Here is a 13,459-nt window from a genome sequence, read left to right on the forward strand (position 1 = left end):
TTGAGTCAAAAGTTAATGCCATTCACATTTGCCAATGCCTTCTCTCCTTTGCTACTCTCCTCAGCTACCTTCCTTCTGCTTCTCTCACATTGGAATCTTCAAGCCATCGGATTCATTGCAGTTCTCTGCTACCTCGGGGGGGATACTTTCCACTTGGTGGAGTCATACCTAGTGCAAAGGGAGGTGGTTGTGGTTGTTGGAGGTCAATCATCTCTGTCCCAGGGCCTCACTGCAGGGAACTACCTCAGGGTGTTGCCCTCGGCCTAACCATCTTCAGTTGCTTCATCAATGACCTTCCCTCCATCATAAGTTCAGAAATGGGGATGTACGCTGATAATTGCACAATGTTCAGCATCTTCTTGGCACTTCAGATACTGAAACAGTCTGTGTCTGTATATAGCAAGACCGGGACAATATTCGGGCTTGGGCTAATAAATGGCAAGTAACATTCGTGCCCCACAAGTGCTAGGCAATGACCATCTCCAACAAGGGAGAACATAACCATGTCCCCTTGACATTTAATGGCATTACCATCGCTGAATCCCCCACTATAAACATCCGGGGGGGTTACCATTGGCCAGAAGCTGTACTGGACCAGCCATATAAATACTGTGGCTACAAGACCAGGTCAGAGGCTGGGAATTCTGCAGCGAATAACTCACCTGGTAACTCCCCAAAGTCTGTCCACCATCTTTAAGGCACAAGTCAGTAGTGAGATGGAATACTCTGCACCTATCTGGATGAGTGAAACTCCAACAACAGAAGCTTGATACCATCCAGGACACAGCAGCCCGCTGGCTTGGCACGCCATCCGCAAATATTCACTCCCTCAACCACCGACACACAGCGGCAGCAGTATGTACCATCTACAAGACACACTGCAGCATCTCACCAAGATTCCTTCAACAGCATCTTTCAAACCCACGACCTCTACCACCTAGAAGGACAAGGGCAGCAGATGCATGGAAACACCACCACCCGCAAATTCCCTTCCAAGCCACACACCTTCCTGGCTTAGAGCTATATTGCTGCTCCTTCACTGTTGCTGGGTCAAAATCGTGGAACTTCCTAACAGCACTGTGGGTGTTCCTACAACATATGGACTGTAGCAGTTCAAGAGGGCGGCTCACCAGTACCACCTTCTCAAGGGTAATTAGCGATGGGCAATAAATGCTGGCCTAACCAGCGATGTTCACATCCCATGAACGAATAAAAAAAAACCTCCCCATCGTATCCCCATTAAGCTTATTGAAGCTTTTCATCTGCTCTCCTCACCTCTTGTTCCAGCTCCTAAATACTCTATTCCTTCTCCTGAGTCTTCTGCTTGCAGATCTCACCCTAGCCTGTGGCATTATCCCTGCATTCTTTAACAGCACTGTCATCAACCCCATTCTTAACCAGCCAAAATTCTTCCATTACATTGACTTCTCTGTTCCAACCTTACATTTTCTCCAAAGTTCTGGAATATATCAGTGACTTGCAATCTTCCACCACTGCTTAAAGCCTTCCATTTCAGTTTTCATCCTTTCCACAGCACTGAGACTGCACTGTTTGAGGTAACAACTTTTGTGACTGCAATTGTAGTTCATCTCTTTTCCTCATCCTGTTTGTTTTTCTCCATTGTGTTTGCCATATTTGACTGCTCACCCTTCTCCTATGTCTATATCTGTGCCATATATAGCTATATATTTTGTATATAAAAATATATTGACTCACCGATGAGAAAAGAACAATGAAGTACATCAAAGTCAGGATGATGCATGACTATGAAGCACAGAATTTTAATGGCACAGAATGAAGCCATTCTACCCATCTTGGCTGCACCAGCTCTCCAAATGAGCATCTTACCTTGTGCCATTCTCCTGCCTTTCCCCCATACCCCCGCACATTGTTTCTGTTCAAATAGTCATCTAATGCCCTCTTCAAGGCCCCGATTGAACCTGCCTCCGCCACACTTCCAGGCAGTGCATTCCAGACCCAAACCACTCATTGTGCGAAAAAGATTTTTCTCACGTCACGTATGCTGTTTTTGCAAATCACTTTAAATCTGTGCCCTCTTGTTCTTGATCCTTTTATGAACCGGAACAGCTGCTCCCTATCTGGGGAGGGAGATTGTCCTACAGTGGAACTCTGTTTGCTTGGGTCATGGTTGGGCACTCCTGCTGTAGCCCCAGTGGGATAAAATGACTTAGTGAAGGGATATCAACCTCTGGCCCCACACGTTGGGAACTGAGTCCTATTTTCTCATTTGCTCTGTTTGTATTTGTGGGCTTGGAAGTTTTGAAATGACATTTTAGGCATGTTGCCATGTAGTTGGATAAACCCTGAATCAAAACCAGTTAGCATTGTCAATGTGAGACATATGGAAATTAATGAGAACAGGATTTAAACTTTATATTTGGCACCTAAGATGTCATGTTATATACCCCACCCTAGGTCATACAATGTACTATCTACATACTCAAGTACAATGTTCACCTGAGGGGAGACGACTAAACTCGAGTGTACTATATCTGTGAAGAATCAAAGCCTAAACCTCGGACAGAAGGACACTTTCATATTTTAATAGACATTTTTGTAAAGATCTAAATAATAGTCAGTCATATTTCCATGTTTACTGCTATTATTCTCAATCTCCTGACAAGAGTGAAATCAACCAAATGTATTTGAAGCCAAGGTCAGCTCACCCTCAGGAAGCATACACTGCAGTATCCAGGATGCCCCTGTCTGCACACAACTTGCAAAATGTTTTCAGCGCTCACTGACAGTCTAGGCTTGGATTCCAAAGGAAGTGGAGGCCTCCAGCACTGTACAGGAAACAATCTAAGAGTTGGCCTTAAACGCCAGATTCCCTTCAGAGTTTTGCTAACCACTGACAGCTCTGTAAACAAAGAAAGCGAAGGCAGCTTTCCCTTTCCTAGTAGCCATTTCTAGACGTGGGCTGTATTCACTGTAAAATAATGGGCTGTCTTACAGTGCTGGAGAACTTTCTGTAGTGATTATCAGCAGGCATTACCATTTGGTGGACGAATAGATATCAGGATAAGATATGGTTTGATTAAACCTCAGGGATTGGGCTGTGTGAGAGAGTCTGATCCGCAGAAAGGAATTAAGCACAGAGACTTCTGGGTGGTCCCAGGGATGCAACACACGCTCGCTTTTATTTCTCATTCGTCTATTCAATTGGAAACATTTGTTACTGGTAAGACAGAATTCTAAATATTTGCAACATGAACATACATGAGTTTTTGTTGCAACACCACACAGTACAACTTGAACAAAAGGGTGTTAATATTTGGAATGGTGAGCTTTTTAAGTGACAAAATGACTGCAATGTATTTACAGACTAAAGGCCTACTGTTAGGGTCATTACTACTGACTGGATGGTAACAATCTACAGCGCTATACATTTTAAATATGCTCCTTGTTTTCTCTGAAAATCTTTCCTACATTTGTTTAACATCTGCATATGGTGCTGATAGATATGAACGGTTCTGGTTGTTGAATTAATCCAGATTGCTTGACAAAATCAAAAGAGCAGACTTTTTTTCATTGGAAACTTGATGTGGTATAAGTTCTAGAGTTCCGTGAGCATAGATACATATATTAGCACACACATTTGCACGTGCATGAATTCTGTTGCAGTACCCTAACCATCAAACAACTTATTATTTTCAGATTTTTACCAAGGCACAGGAGAACATTTGTCTGTAAACCATGGATATGGATGAGTTTGAACGTCGTAGGGAGGAACGCAGGAAAAAGCGTGAGGAGATGCGCCGTGAGGTGGAAAGGTAATGATTTGTGCACTTTGCACATGACTAGTAAATTCTATGATTCAGCACTTATGGTGCATGACAGAGATGCTCAATTAGGACGTTGGACATGGGGGTAGGATGCTTGTGACCTGTATGATGCCCATTTTAGTGGCTATAAAATGGTGCAAGTCATGGATCAGGTGTGCAAGCCACAGCTCTGAATTCCTGATGTGCCCACTCTCGTTGCAGCGAGACCTGTGCTCAGTGTGAAATTTACCTCCGATCACAAACTTGTAAAATCTGCCACTGAGAGAGTGCAGTTTTAAATCTACATTATTTTAAAAATATTTTATAGATACTGGGAATTTTTTTCATCATTGTTTAAGAAAGGTGTTCATCTGCAGTTTTTTCTATTTGGCTTGTTGAACATTGAGAAACTTGTGTGATTCTGAGCAGATCCCAATTCTAACTTTGAAACATTGCTACGATGCATCATATTAAAAAGGGAAATAACACTCTTTATATCATATCTCAGCTGCATTGAATATTCAACAAATTGAGCTTTTTAAGTGCAATATCTGTTGTCAAGTAGGAAAATGTGGTAGAAGGGCCCCACCAGCAACAAATGAAATGACTGACCAGTTAACCTGGGTTTTTTTTCATTTGGGGAGTTTGAGAGAGGAATGTTGGCTGCCACACTGGACACTCTGCTTTTTGATTATTGTTCTAGAATCTTCAATGTCCATTTGAACCAGAAAAACAGGCAAGATCTCTGCAGCCCTGGCAATGAGGTACTCCTACAGTACTGCATTCAATTCTGTATCCAACTGGAAAATCCCCTATTGAGCTCCTTAACGAGCTGAATTGCCACGGGCGCGGGCAGCCTTGCTGGGCCCTGAACCCACATCCATCAAAATGCCTGACATCGGGGATGGGTTAGGGAAACTGGTACCCTGGCTGGCCTCATCATTTTCAGGGTTCGTCCACCTCTGCTCTCAACCTCCCTGGGGCCTGAAAATCCAGCCCTTGATCTGCAAGGAGTTGCTAAAAGGAAAGTAGTAGAAATAAAGACCGTTATATTGGATGGGGCATTTCTATTTGAGTGGCAATCGAAACAAGTACAAAACCCACTTAGAAGCAGCGAAGAACAGAATTGAAAAGGTGTCTTGATATGTTCACTATGAAGGTTCTAGTCAAAAAGACTGATGAGATATTTTGAAGTTACTATGTGCCAAATAGAGTGCATGATGATTTTTGACATTGCGATATTGAATAGATTAGCAATCTTGGCTGGGGGATGCACAGTCAGAAGTTTTGGACAAAAAGAGACCATCCCCAAGCAACAGGTGAAACAGAAGCTGACAGTTTGAGTGGGCAGAAGCCAGAAGATAATCATGTAATGAATTACTGCTGAAGAAGATGTAGCAATTCAGTTCCACTTGGATTAATTGTTCCTTTCTCATTTATTTTTATATGTTGAGATGCACGAATCTCTTTTCAAAGCTCAAGAAGAAAGCTTACATCTGTTTCCTATGAGTCATTGGGCCCTATTTATATTTTCGAATTGGTGCAAATGCCTTTATTTAGCTGTAATTGGCACCGACCAGGGGGATAATTCTGAGATCCCAGTGGAGAAGGTTGGGAGCGTGGGTTGGAAATAAGACTACAACATTGCCAGCCCAACCTCCAACCCACTGATTCCCATTGGGATTGCAGAATTGTCCTATTACTTTATTGTCCCTTAGAATTTTCCACCAGTGCTTTTTTTTTAAAAAGGCAATTCTTTTTGTTTGGGTTTGACGTTAACAAGATACACAAACATGCCCAAAATAGCATCCTGCATTTCAAACCCATCACATAACATTTTGTTTAATGCAGAAGAAGCATTTCTATCATTTTTTTTCAAATTATGGGGGAAAAAATTGCAAATAGAGTTACAGAGGGGAATCCTTCAGCTCACTAATGAAGATTTTGGTCCTAACACCCCACTGTAGGATTACAAGGGGTGTACAATGTACTTGTGCTGAAAGCTGTATTTGTAACATCTCATCACATCCTGATCAGGACATCACAAAGTTATTTTGGCAAACATGGCAGCCAATTAATGCATGGGAAGATTTCACAAACAACTGAGATGATTGACTTGCCTCTCTCAAACTAGGTTGAGAGAGGAAAACTCCCTGCCCTTCTTTGAGTAGTGTTGTGAGATCTTTTATGTAGATCTGAGAAGGCAGTCTGGGACTCAATTTGACACCTCATCCAAAAATTGTGTACATTACATGAACACAATTCTATACTGTACTGCAAAAATGGAGAGGATTATGGGACCAATTTTCTTGTAATTTGTGTCTGGAAATGTTTATTCCCTAAGCATAAAACACAGGATAAAGGGATGGGCACGTATACATCAGGCCTCCTCCTCAATGGTCCTAACAGGGTTAGCCTGGTAGCTTTTCCCAGATGGAGGAAACCATGTCAATGAGACAAAGCAACTTTGCCCTGCTTTTCAACTCATGTACCTCTTGGATTGCCACCCAGATACCTAATTTGAGTAGTGCCCAGAGAAAGAAGGGAAGAGGTCTTGTGCCAATTCTCTTTTTGATAAGAGGAGCCATTTTCTTTTCCCAGGAAAAAAATGGTCAGAGCTGGGGGCCTGTTGGCTATTGTTCCTAAACGGCAACTAGAAGGCCACAGTCCAGATGGCCATTCTGGCAGATTCAAGCCATCAGCTGATTTTCCTTCCTTCACTCGAAACAGTCGGCTCTATCAGAGGTGGATCTGTGCCAGAGGAGAGAGTTGGGCCAGATGAATGATTCAGATCACTTCAGGGGGAATGTGTTTGAGTGCACCTGATCTGCCTAGCTCCTGGGCTATGGGGACACGGGACAATCAACTGTCACAATTTCTTAGAAGCCTTAAACTTAAAACCAGCCAACTGAGTGATTAAACTGTTTTCCATTAAACAACTTGGACATGGATTTGCAGTGGTGAATACACTCTTTTCATTTCGTGTGTTGTTTTGATGGAAACTCTATGGTGAATAGGAGTCTTTGCTAAATATTGACGTTTAGCAAAACAATATAATTTAAATTGCCTTAGACTCGCAAGCTTGGCTTTACCTGTTTGGGTGGGGAGAGGGGGGAAACAGGACTAGGACAGTTGCAGTGTTTTGATTTATTTTTATGTACGTTCAAAAGCTACTTGATGCCAAAAGCAAATACTGTGCTTCTGATTAAGTTTTCAAAATAAAAGGTGTTATAAGAATGCAAGTCTTTCACAACCTAAGGATGTTCCAAAGTACTCTTCAGACATTGAAGTACTTTTCTTCAAGCGTCGTCCCTTTGTCATGTAGAGGACATAATGATCAATTCGCGCACAACAAGGTCCCACCAACAGCAATGAGATAACGGCCAGATAATACCTCTTGATGATGTCAGTTGAAGGATAAATGCTGGCCAGGAAAAGGAGGAGAACTCCCTGTTCTTCGAATAATTGGTTTTCTTTAGGTATATTGCAGGAACATTTTAAAAGCACTGGGGTAACTGGTCAGGTAACTTGAGTGTTGCCTAATGAGAATGTGCATCAGAAATTCAAGCTTGACCAGTCTAATTTTTCACCTATTAAAATTTGAGCAGACAAATCATGCATGCATCTGCACTCACATTACATACGTCCATCACTGGAAGTGCTAAACACTGTCATTTTTCCTGTTGTAATCATGTCTCTAATGAAACCCACTCCAGGAAATATTTTACCACACATTAAAACTACATGTATAGAGTTCTAATCCAGTCAGACATTGTGAGTGACGGTGTACTTTGCCAGTTAACTGTTTGATAGGGGATGCCATGCGCAGTGGAGGGCTGATTTTTGAGTATGCACTGCCTCACACATTGGCTCTTTCCGCTGAGAATTCCTGGGCAATCATCAGTGATTTGAGTATACACAGCTGATGGTGAGTCCCAATGCCTTCAATTGTGTCCATCCATGAAATCATAGTGGAATTTTTTATGTGGATTTTGTAATGGAGGATATCTATCTGAACCTTAAAGGTACTATGTTTAAGAAATAAAGATTTTTTTTTTTAAAAATATACTTTATTCCTAAAATATCTGGAAGAACATTCCAAAACGTTTCAAAATCACCATCACAAAAGTACAATCAGATTCTACTTTTACACATGGAGATATAAATTGGTACAAAACAAGGACCCATCCATTTTCTGCAGTCAGCACACCCACACACCCCAAAAGATACCCCTACGTATTCACAATATGCTCTTTAGTGAAGGGAGCACTTTCCTTGGTCCATCTCCATGGGTCACTGCCCCTTTTTACATTGACCCAAGATTTTTGGGGCTTTTCTTGGTGTGTGTTGCTGGCCATTCCCCTATAACAGGCACAGATCCATACAGTGATGCTAATGAGTTTGGGGAAGGCATTCCCTGCTTTCCACCTTATTTTCCTTAAAGAATTCCACAGGCACTCCAGTGCTTGGTGTTGCCAGTGAAATATGAAGCTGTGGCCACCCACCTAAATCCTACCGACTGTAGGGTCAGCAGGAGTACTGGGGGTAGACCAGAGAGTTTGGAGGTGGGCAGCAAAGTATCTCCTCATGCCCCACCCCCTTCCATGGATTAATGAAAACCTCAAGGCCCAGTGCTCTCCAGCGCCCAGGAGGCCCAGATCTAAACAGCCAGAAGCACCTTGTATGCTTGAAAGTTGTCCTGTTGTTTAGATCTAAACAGCCAGAAGCACCTTGTATGCTTGAAAGTTGTCCTGTTGTTTGAGGGTGTTTCAAGTCACCAAGCCAGAGAGTGACCTATGGCGAGTTTGTCTTGGCTATGCTAACGGCTAACTCAGAAAATACCAGTGCTCTCGGGCTTGCACAAGGTGCAGTTCTGCAGTCTAATTACAGAGAGAGAGGTGGATGGCAGAAAAGTCAGTCATTCCTTACGTGTTCTGTGTTACGTGGCTTAAATTCACTACATTTTGACTCAGAGGCTACAGTGCCACCAGTTGAACAAAACTGACCAAAGTGAGTCTTTCACTCAATAATTAGGGGTCTGAGTCCTAGAGCTGATGTTCATTTGAGCTTTCTTACACACATTGACAAATATGTCTCCTGGCCATGGTGATCTCATTGAAACATAGAAAATTCTGAAGGGATTGACAGGTTAGGCACTAAGAGGTAGTTTCCCCTGTGTAGGACATCTAGAACGTGAGGGGGCACAGTTTTAGGATAAGGGGCCGGTCACTTAGGACTGAAATGAGGAGAAATTTCTTCACTCAGCGGGTTGTGGATGCTCCATCATTGAGTAAATATTTAAGGCTGAGATAGACGGATTTTTGGTCTCTCGGGAAATCAAGGGATATGGGGAGCGGCTGGGAAAGTGGAGTTGAGGCAGAAGGTCAGCCATGATCACATCGAATGGAGCAGGGGCCATATGGTCCACTCCTCTTATTTCTTGTGTTTTCATGGTGGAGTTTAATTCCTTATGGCAGCTGAACATACTTGTCCTTGCTTGCCTTTCATCAATAGAGCAGCATTAATGCTGTCTGTTCAAATGGTTGCAGCTCAAATCACTTTACTCTTTGACCTGAAAAGAACTGCCCACAATGAAAGGTTTTTGGAGGAATCAAAAGGCACATGCAATTGTGACGCCATCAGTTTGCCAGTTTGCTTTCGGAATAAGAATATGCGCATACACTAATTGTTTGCAAAAATTGAGGGAGGTTCACCTCTATCTGCACATGTAGACAAGGGGTTACCTGTAGGTGGGCACAGAGCATCCCTCCTGCAGCCTGACTGCTTTGGAATCCCTCTACATTCCCTCTTCCTCTTTCAAACTCCTGAGCTAGGGCAATTCCCATTGGGGAAACTCTTAAGTGTCAAATTGGGGCAAAAGAACAAATCAACGTAGATCACGTGGCCCAAAGGATCATGATGTTGGCAGGGACAAAAACGTCAAAATCCTATAGAAATGATTGAAAATGCAAACTTAATTTTCTTATTTGAGCCTTTCAATCAGCCACAGTTGTAGAAAAACTGTTTCCACATTTGGGGGAAGTCCACAGCTATAAATATAAGGCAGTCACCAGAAACGTCTTTACCCAGAGAGTGTTTAGAATGTGGAATTGCTGCCACATGGAGTGGTTGAGGCAAATGGCAGCAATACAATTAAGGGGAATCTAAATAAATACATTTGGGAAGAAGGCAAAGAGTTAGATAAAGTAGGGATGGAAGGAGGCTTATGTGGAGCATGAGCATTGTTGTAGACCTGTTGGGCTGAATGGCCTGTTTCTGTGCAATATGTATTTTGAATTTGCTTGTCCTTTAGAAACAACACTCTGTACATCTGAACATTAGGAAGTGGTGTCTGGCATCTCAGTCCAAAGAAGATATTGACATTAAGCTTCTGCTAAGGGAAGTCCTGAATTTAATCATCTTAAAAAGGCTCTCATTGATATTTATCTGTGGTCACTTCCTAGTGCCCCACTGCCACCCTTTCCCCACTGACCCCTCTCCCCCCCATTGCCTGCTGATCCTTGCAGGATCTTCCGTGAGTAATGGGTATTAATATGAAGACTAGCTTTTAAAATAACAATGAAGCCTCCAGTGGAACCAGCGGCGAAGATGTTAACAGCTGCATTTCTTAATCTGAAATTTTGATTTCTCAATGGTAGCTGCCTCATTATATAAGTAACGTCTAGTAGTCAGTAATACGATCCAATCTCGTTTTCCGTTTTTGTTCTGGAATCTTTTTTTAAAAAACTCTGATTCACACAGGTCCTTTGTTAGAAAATTCGTTGGGGTCTGCAAAGCTTGATATAAATAGTAAGTTAGTATTTGTGTTTGTCATAATCTCTAGAGAGAGTATTTTTAACTGCACATAATGTTTATGATAGGAAATTCTTTAGATACTAATTCTCCCACTCCTAGCATTGCTTTTTTTCAAGTCTTGCAATGTTCAAGGTTATAGTGAGTCTGTTTGAATGCACTGCCTGGTTAGAAAATGCTAACCTTGGCACTTTACAATCTATTGGGAATCCTACAGGTTTCTTGGGGATATCGGACTGTAAACTAGATATCCTACTAAGCTGTCAGCACAAATTTTTGTATTGAATGAATGCTTTATTTCTGCAACACATGGAACTAATGCTTGCGGAACAGCAACAGTAAGCCAGCAAATTTTATACTCCCAAGGAAATGCCCCCTCTCTGCACTAGCCCATTACAGCATCGCCAGGACCTTCAATTGGCTCAAATTGACTGTTTTAAGAGCAAAGTGGTATTCAATGGTCATGTAAAGTTGCAAGCAACAGAAGAGTGGAACAAAGATTCATTTAGCCCATGCTGAACTGAATGACTATGAATCGTATTTCGCATTTCTGAGTTTGTCTACACGCAATTGTTACATGGCTTTTTTGCTTTTTTTCATTTAGGCTACTTTAATTCCTATAATAAATCCTTTTAAAAACATGTTACACCTTATGCAGTAGGAGGTTATCCATTGGGGTGAAAGTAGGAAGTTGCCTCTTGACATGCGGCTAGCAGATTACTCTGGGTGAGGGTAAAAAGTTACCACTGGAGATTGGGGTAGGACAGTCCCCATTGGGTGAGTATGAGAGGTTACTCCTTGAGATAAAGGTGGGAAATTCCCCATTGAGTGAAGGAGTAGTTGCCATCTGGCCAGCTTGTCACTGAACCGGTGTTTTTGAAATTACTGCCAGTTGAGATTTCAACCAGCAATACCTTATCTATCTCTTTAATAATAAACAATAGCACAATATGTTTTAATAAAGACTGGCAACTGATGGTGATTTCAAAAACACGGCTGTACAATGACAAAACAGCTAGATGGTAACCGTATAGAGTATCTTATGAAAGGCTTATCTTTACAACCCATGTAACCATAAGTGACTAGGAATTGGCATGTATTTTGGATCTGTAGTTTTGGATGTTTGAAAATTCAAGGGCTTATTCTAAAGCAAAATTTTCGCATTCCCTATCATCATTATTATTGGAACGCACTGACAGCAGTCAAATCCAGACAATCCTTAGAACCATTAACCTGCCAACACTGTCCGAGAAAGTGCCCTTCCACTGATAGGGAAAGTAAGTGCATTTTCTTCCATTAGGGCACAGTGGATCTGCAACCTCCCGTTTGCCTGCAGTTAGACATCCTTGCCCAAGCTGCCTATGTCAATTCTCTTTTTAATTTTCACCTACTCAGGAAGTTAAGGATCGTATTAGATCAAAAGAAAAGGCTTACAATCTTGCAAAAAATAGTAGCAAGTCTGAAGATTGGGAATGTTTTAGAAACCAGCAAAGGGCCACCAAAAATTGATTAAAAATGGAAAAAATAGATTGAGAGTAAACTAGCCAGAAATATAAAAACAGATTGTAAGAGCTTTTATAAGTATATGAAAAGGAAGAGAGTAGCTAAAGTAAACATTGGTTCCTTAGAAGCAGAGGCAGGAGAAATTATCTTGAGGAATGAAGAAATGTCAGAGGCATTGAACAGATTCTTTGTGTCTTTTTTAGCAGTAGAAGACACCAGTTTCATACAAGAAATTGACAGTAATCCAGGGTCTGAATGGAGTGAGAAAATTAATGAAACTAATATATGCAGATAAAAAGTATTGGAGAAACTTAACGGACTAAAACCCAACAAATCCCTGGGACCAGATGGCCTACACCCTCGGGTTCTAAAAGAGAAAGCTGCAGAGATATCGGATGCGCTAGCTATGATTTTCCAAAATTCTTTCGATTCGGGAACCGTCCCATCAGATTGGAAGTTGGCAAATGTGCACTGCTTTTCAAGAAAGCTGGGAGAGTTAAAACAGTGAACTACAGGGAGTTAGCCTAACATCAGTCATTGGGAAAATGCTGGAATCTATTATTAAGGAAGTCTTAACAATGCACTTAGAAAAGCATTGTACGATTAGAACAAGTCAACACGGCTTTACTAAAGGGAAACCCTGTTTGACAAATTTATTAGAGTTTTTTGAGGATGTAGCTAGTAGGGTAGCTAAAGGGGAACCAGTAGATGTTGTATACCTGGACTTCCAAAAGGCATTTGATAAGGTGCCATATAAAAGATTAATAGGCAAGATAAGGGCTCAGGGAGTTGGGGTAATACACTAACATGGATAGAGGATTGGTCAATGGACAGGAAGCAGAGAATAGGCATAAACGCGGCATTTTCAAGTTGGCAGGCAATGAATAGTGGAGTGCTGCAAGGATCAGTGCTGGGGCATCAGCTATTTGCAATATATGTTAATGACTTAGATGAAGAGACAGAGAGTAATCTATTTACATTTGCTGATGATACGAAGCTGTGTGAAAAGGTAAGTTGGGGGGCGGGGGAAGACACAGGCTACAAAGAGATATAGACAGGTAAGTGATGAGCAACAAGTAGGCAGATGGAATGTAATGTAGGGAAGTATGAAGTTATTCACTTTTGTCTAAGAATAGAAAAGCAGAATTTTTTATTAAAATGTGTGAAACTTGTAAGTGTTGATGTTCATAGTGACTAGAGTGTGCTTGTACAAGGAACACAAAGTTAGCATGCAACTACAGCAAGCAATTAGGAAGGAAAATGGCATGTTTGCCTTCATTGCAAGGGGATTGGAGTACAGGAATAAAGAAATCTTGCTACAATTGTACAGGGTTCTCGTGAGACCACATCTGGAGTAC

At 41.7% G+C, this 13,459-nt stretch overlaps 1 protein-coding gene across 7 annotated transcripts in view; it reads left to right on the forward strand.

Annotated features, from left to right (window-relative positions):
* The window catches only part of LOC144687418 (non-muscle caldesmon-like), a 202,571-nt gene that overhangs the window by 74,670 nt on the left and 114,442 nt on the right, over positions 1 to 13,459 (forward strand). For 6 of the 7 annotated variants that reach the window (XM_078553545.1, XM_078553551.1, XM_078553552.1 and 3 more), the window contains one exon: positions 3,679 to 3,794. In XM_078553545.1, the coding sequence (XP_078409671.1) occupies positions 3,718 to 3,794 (77 nt within the window). In that variant the 5' untranslated portion in view covers positions 3,679 to 3,717. Of the gene's footprint in view, positions 1 to 2,876; positions 3,203 to 3,678; positions 3,795 to 13,459 lie in introns of those variants that run through there. The other variant, XM_078553550.1, reaches the window with a different exon arrangement.

The sequence above is a fragment of the Cetorhinus maximus genome, chromosome 12, assembly GCF_964194155.1.
Source record: "Cetorhinus maximus chromosome 12, sCetMax3.hap1.1, whole genome shotgun sequence".
NCBI classification, from domain to species: domain Eukaryota; kingdom Metazoa; phylum Chordata; class Chondrichthyes; order Lamniformes; family Cetorhinidae; genus Cetorhinus; species Cetorhinus maximus.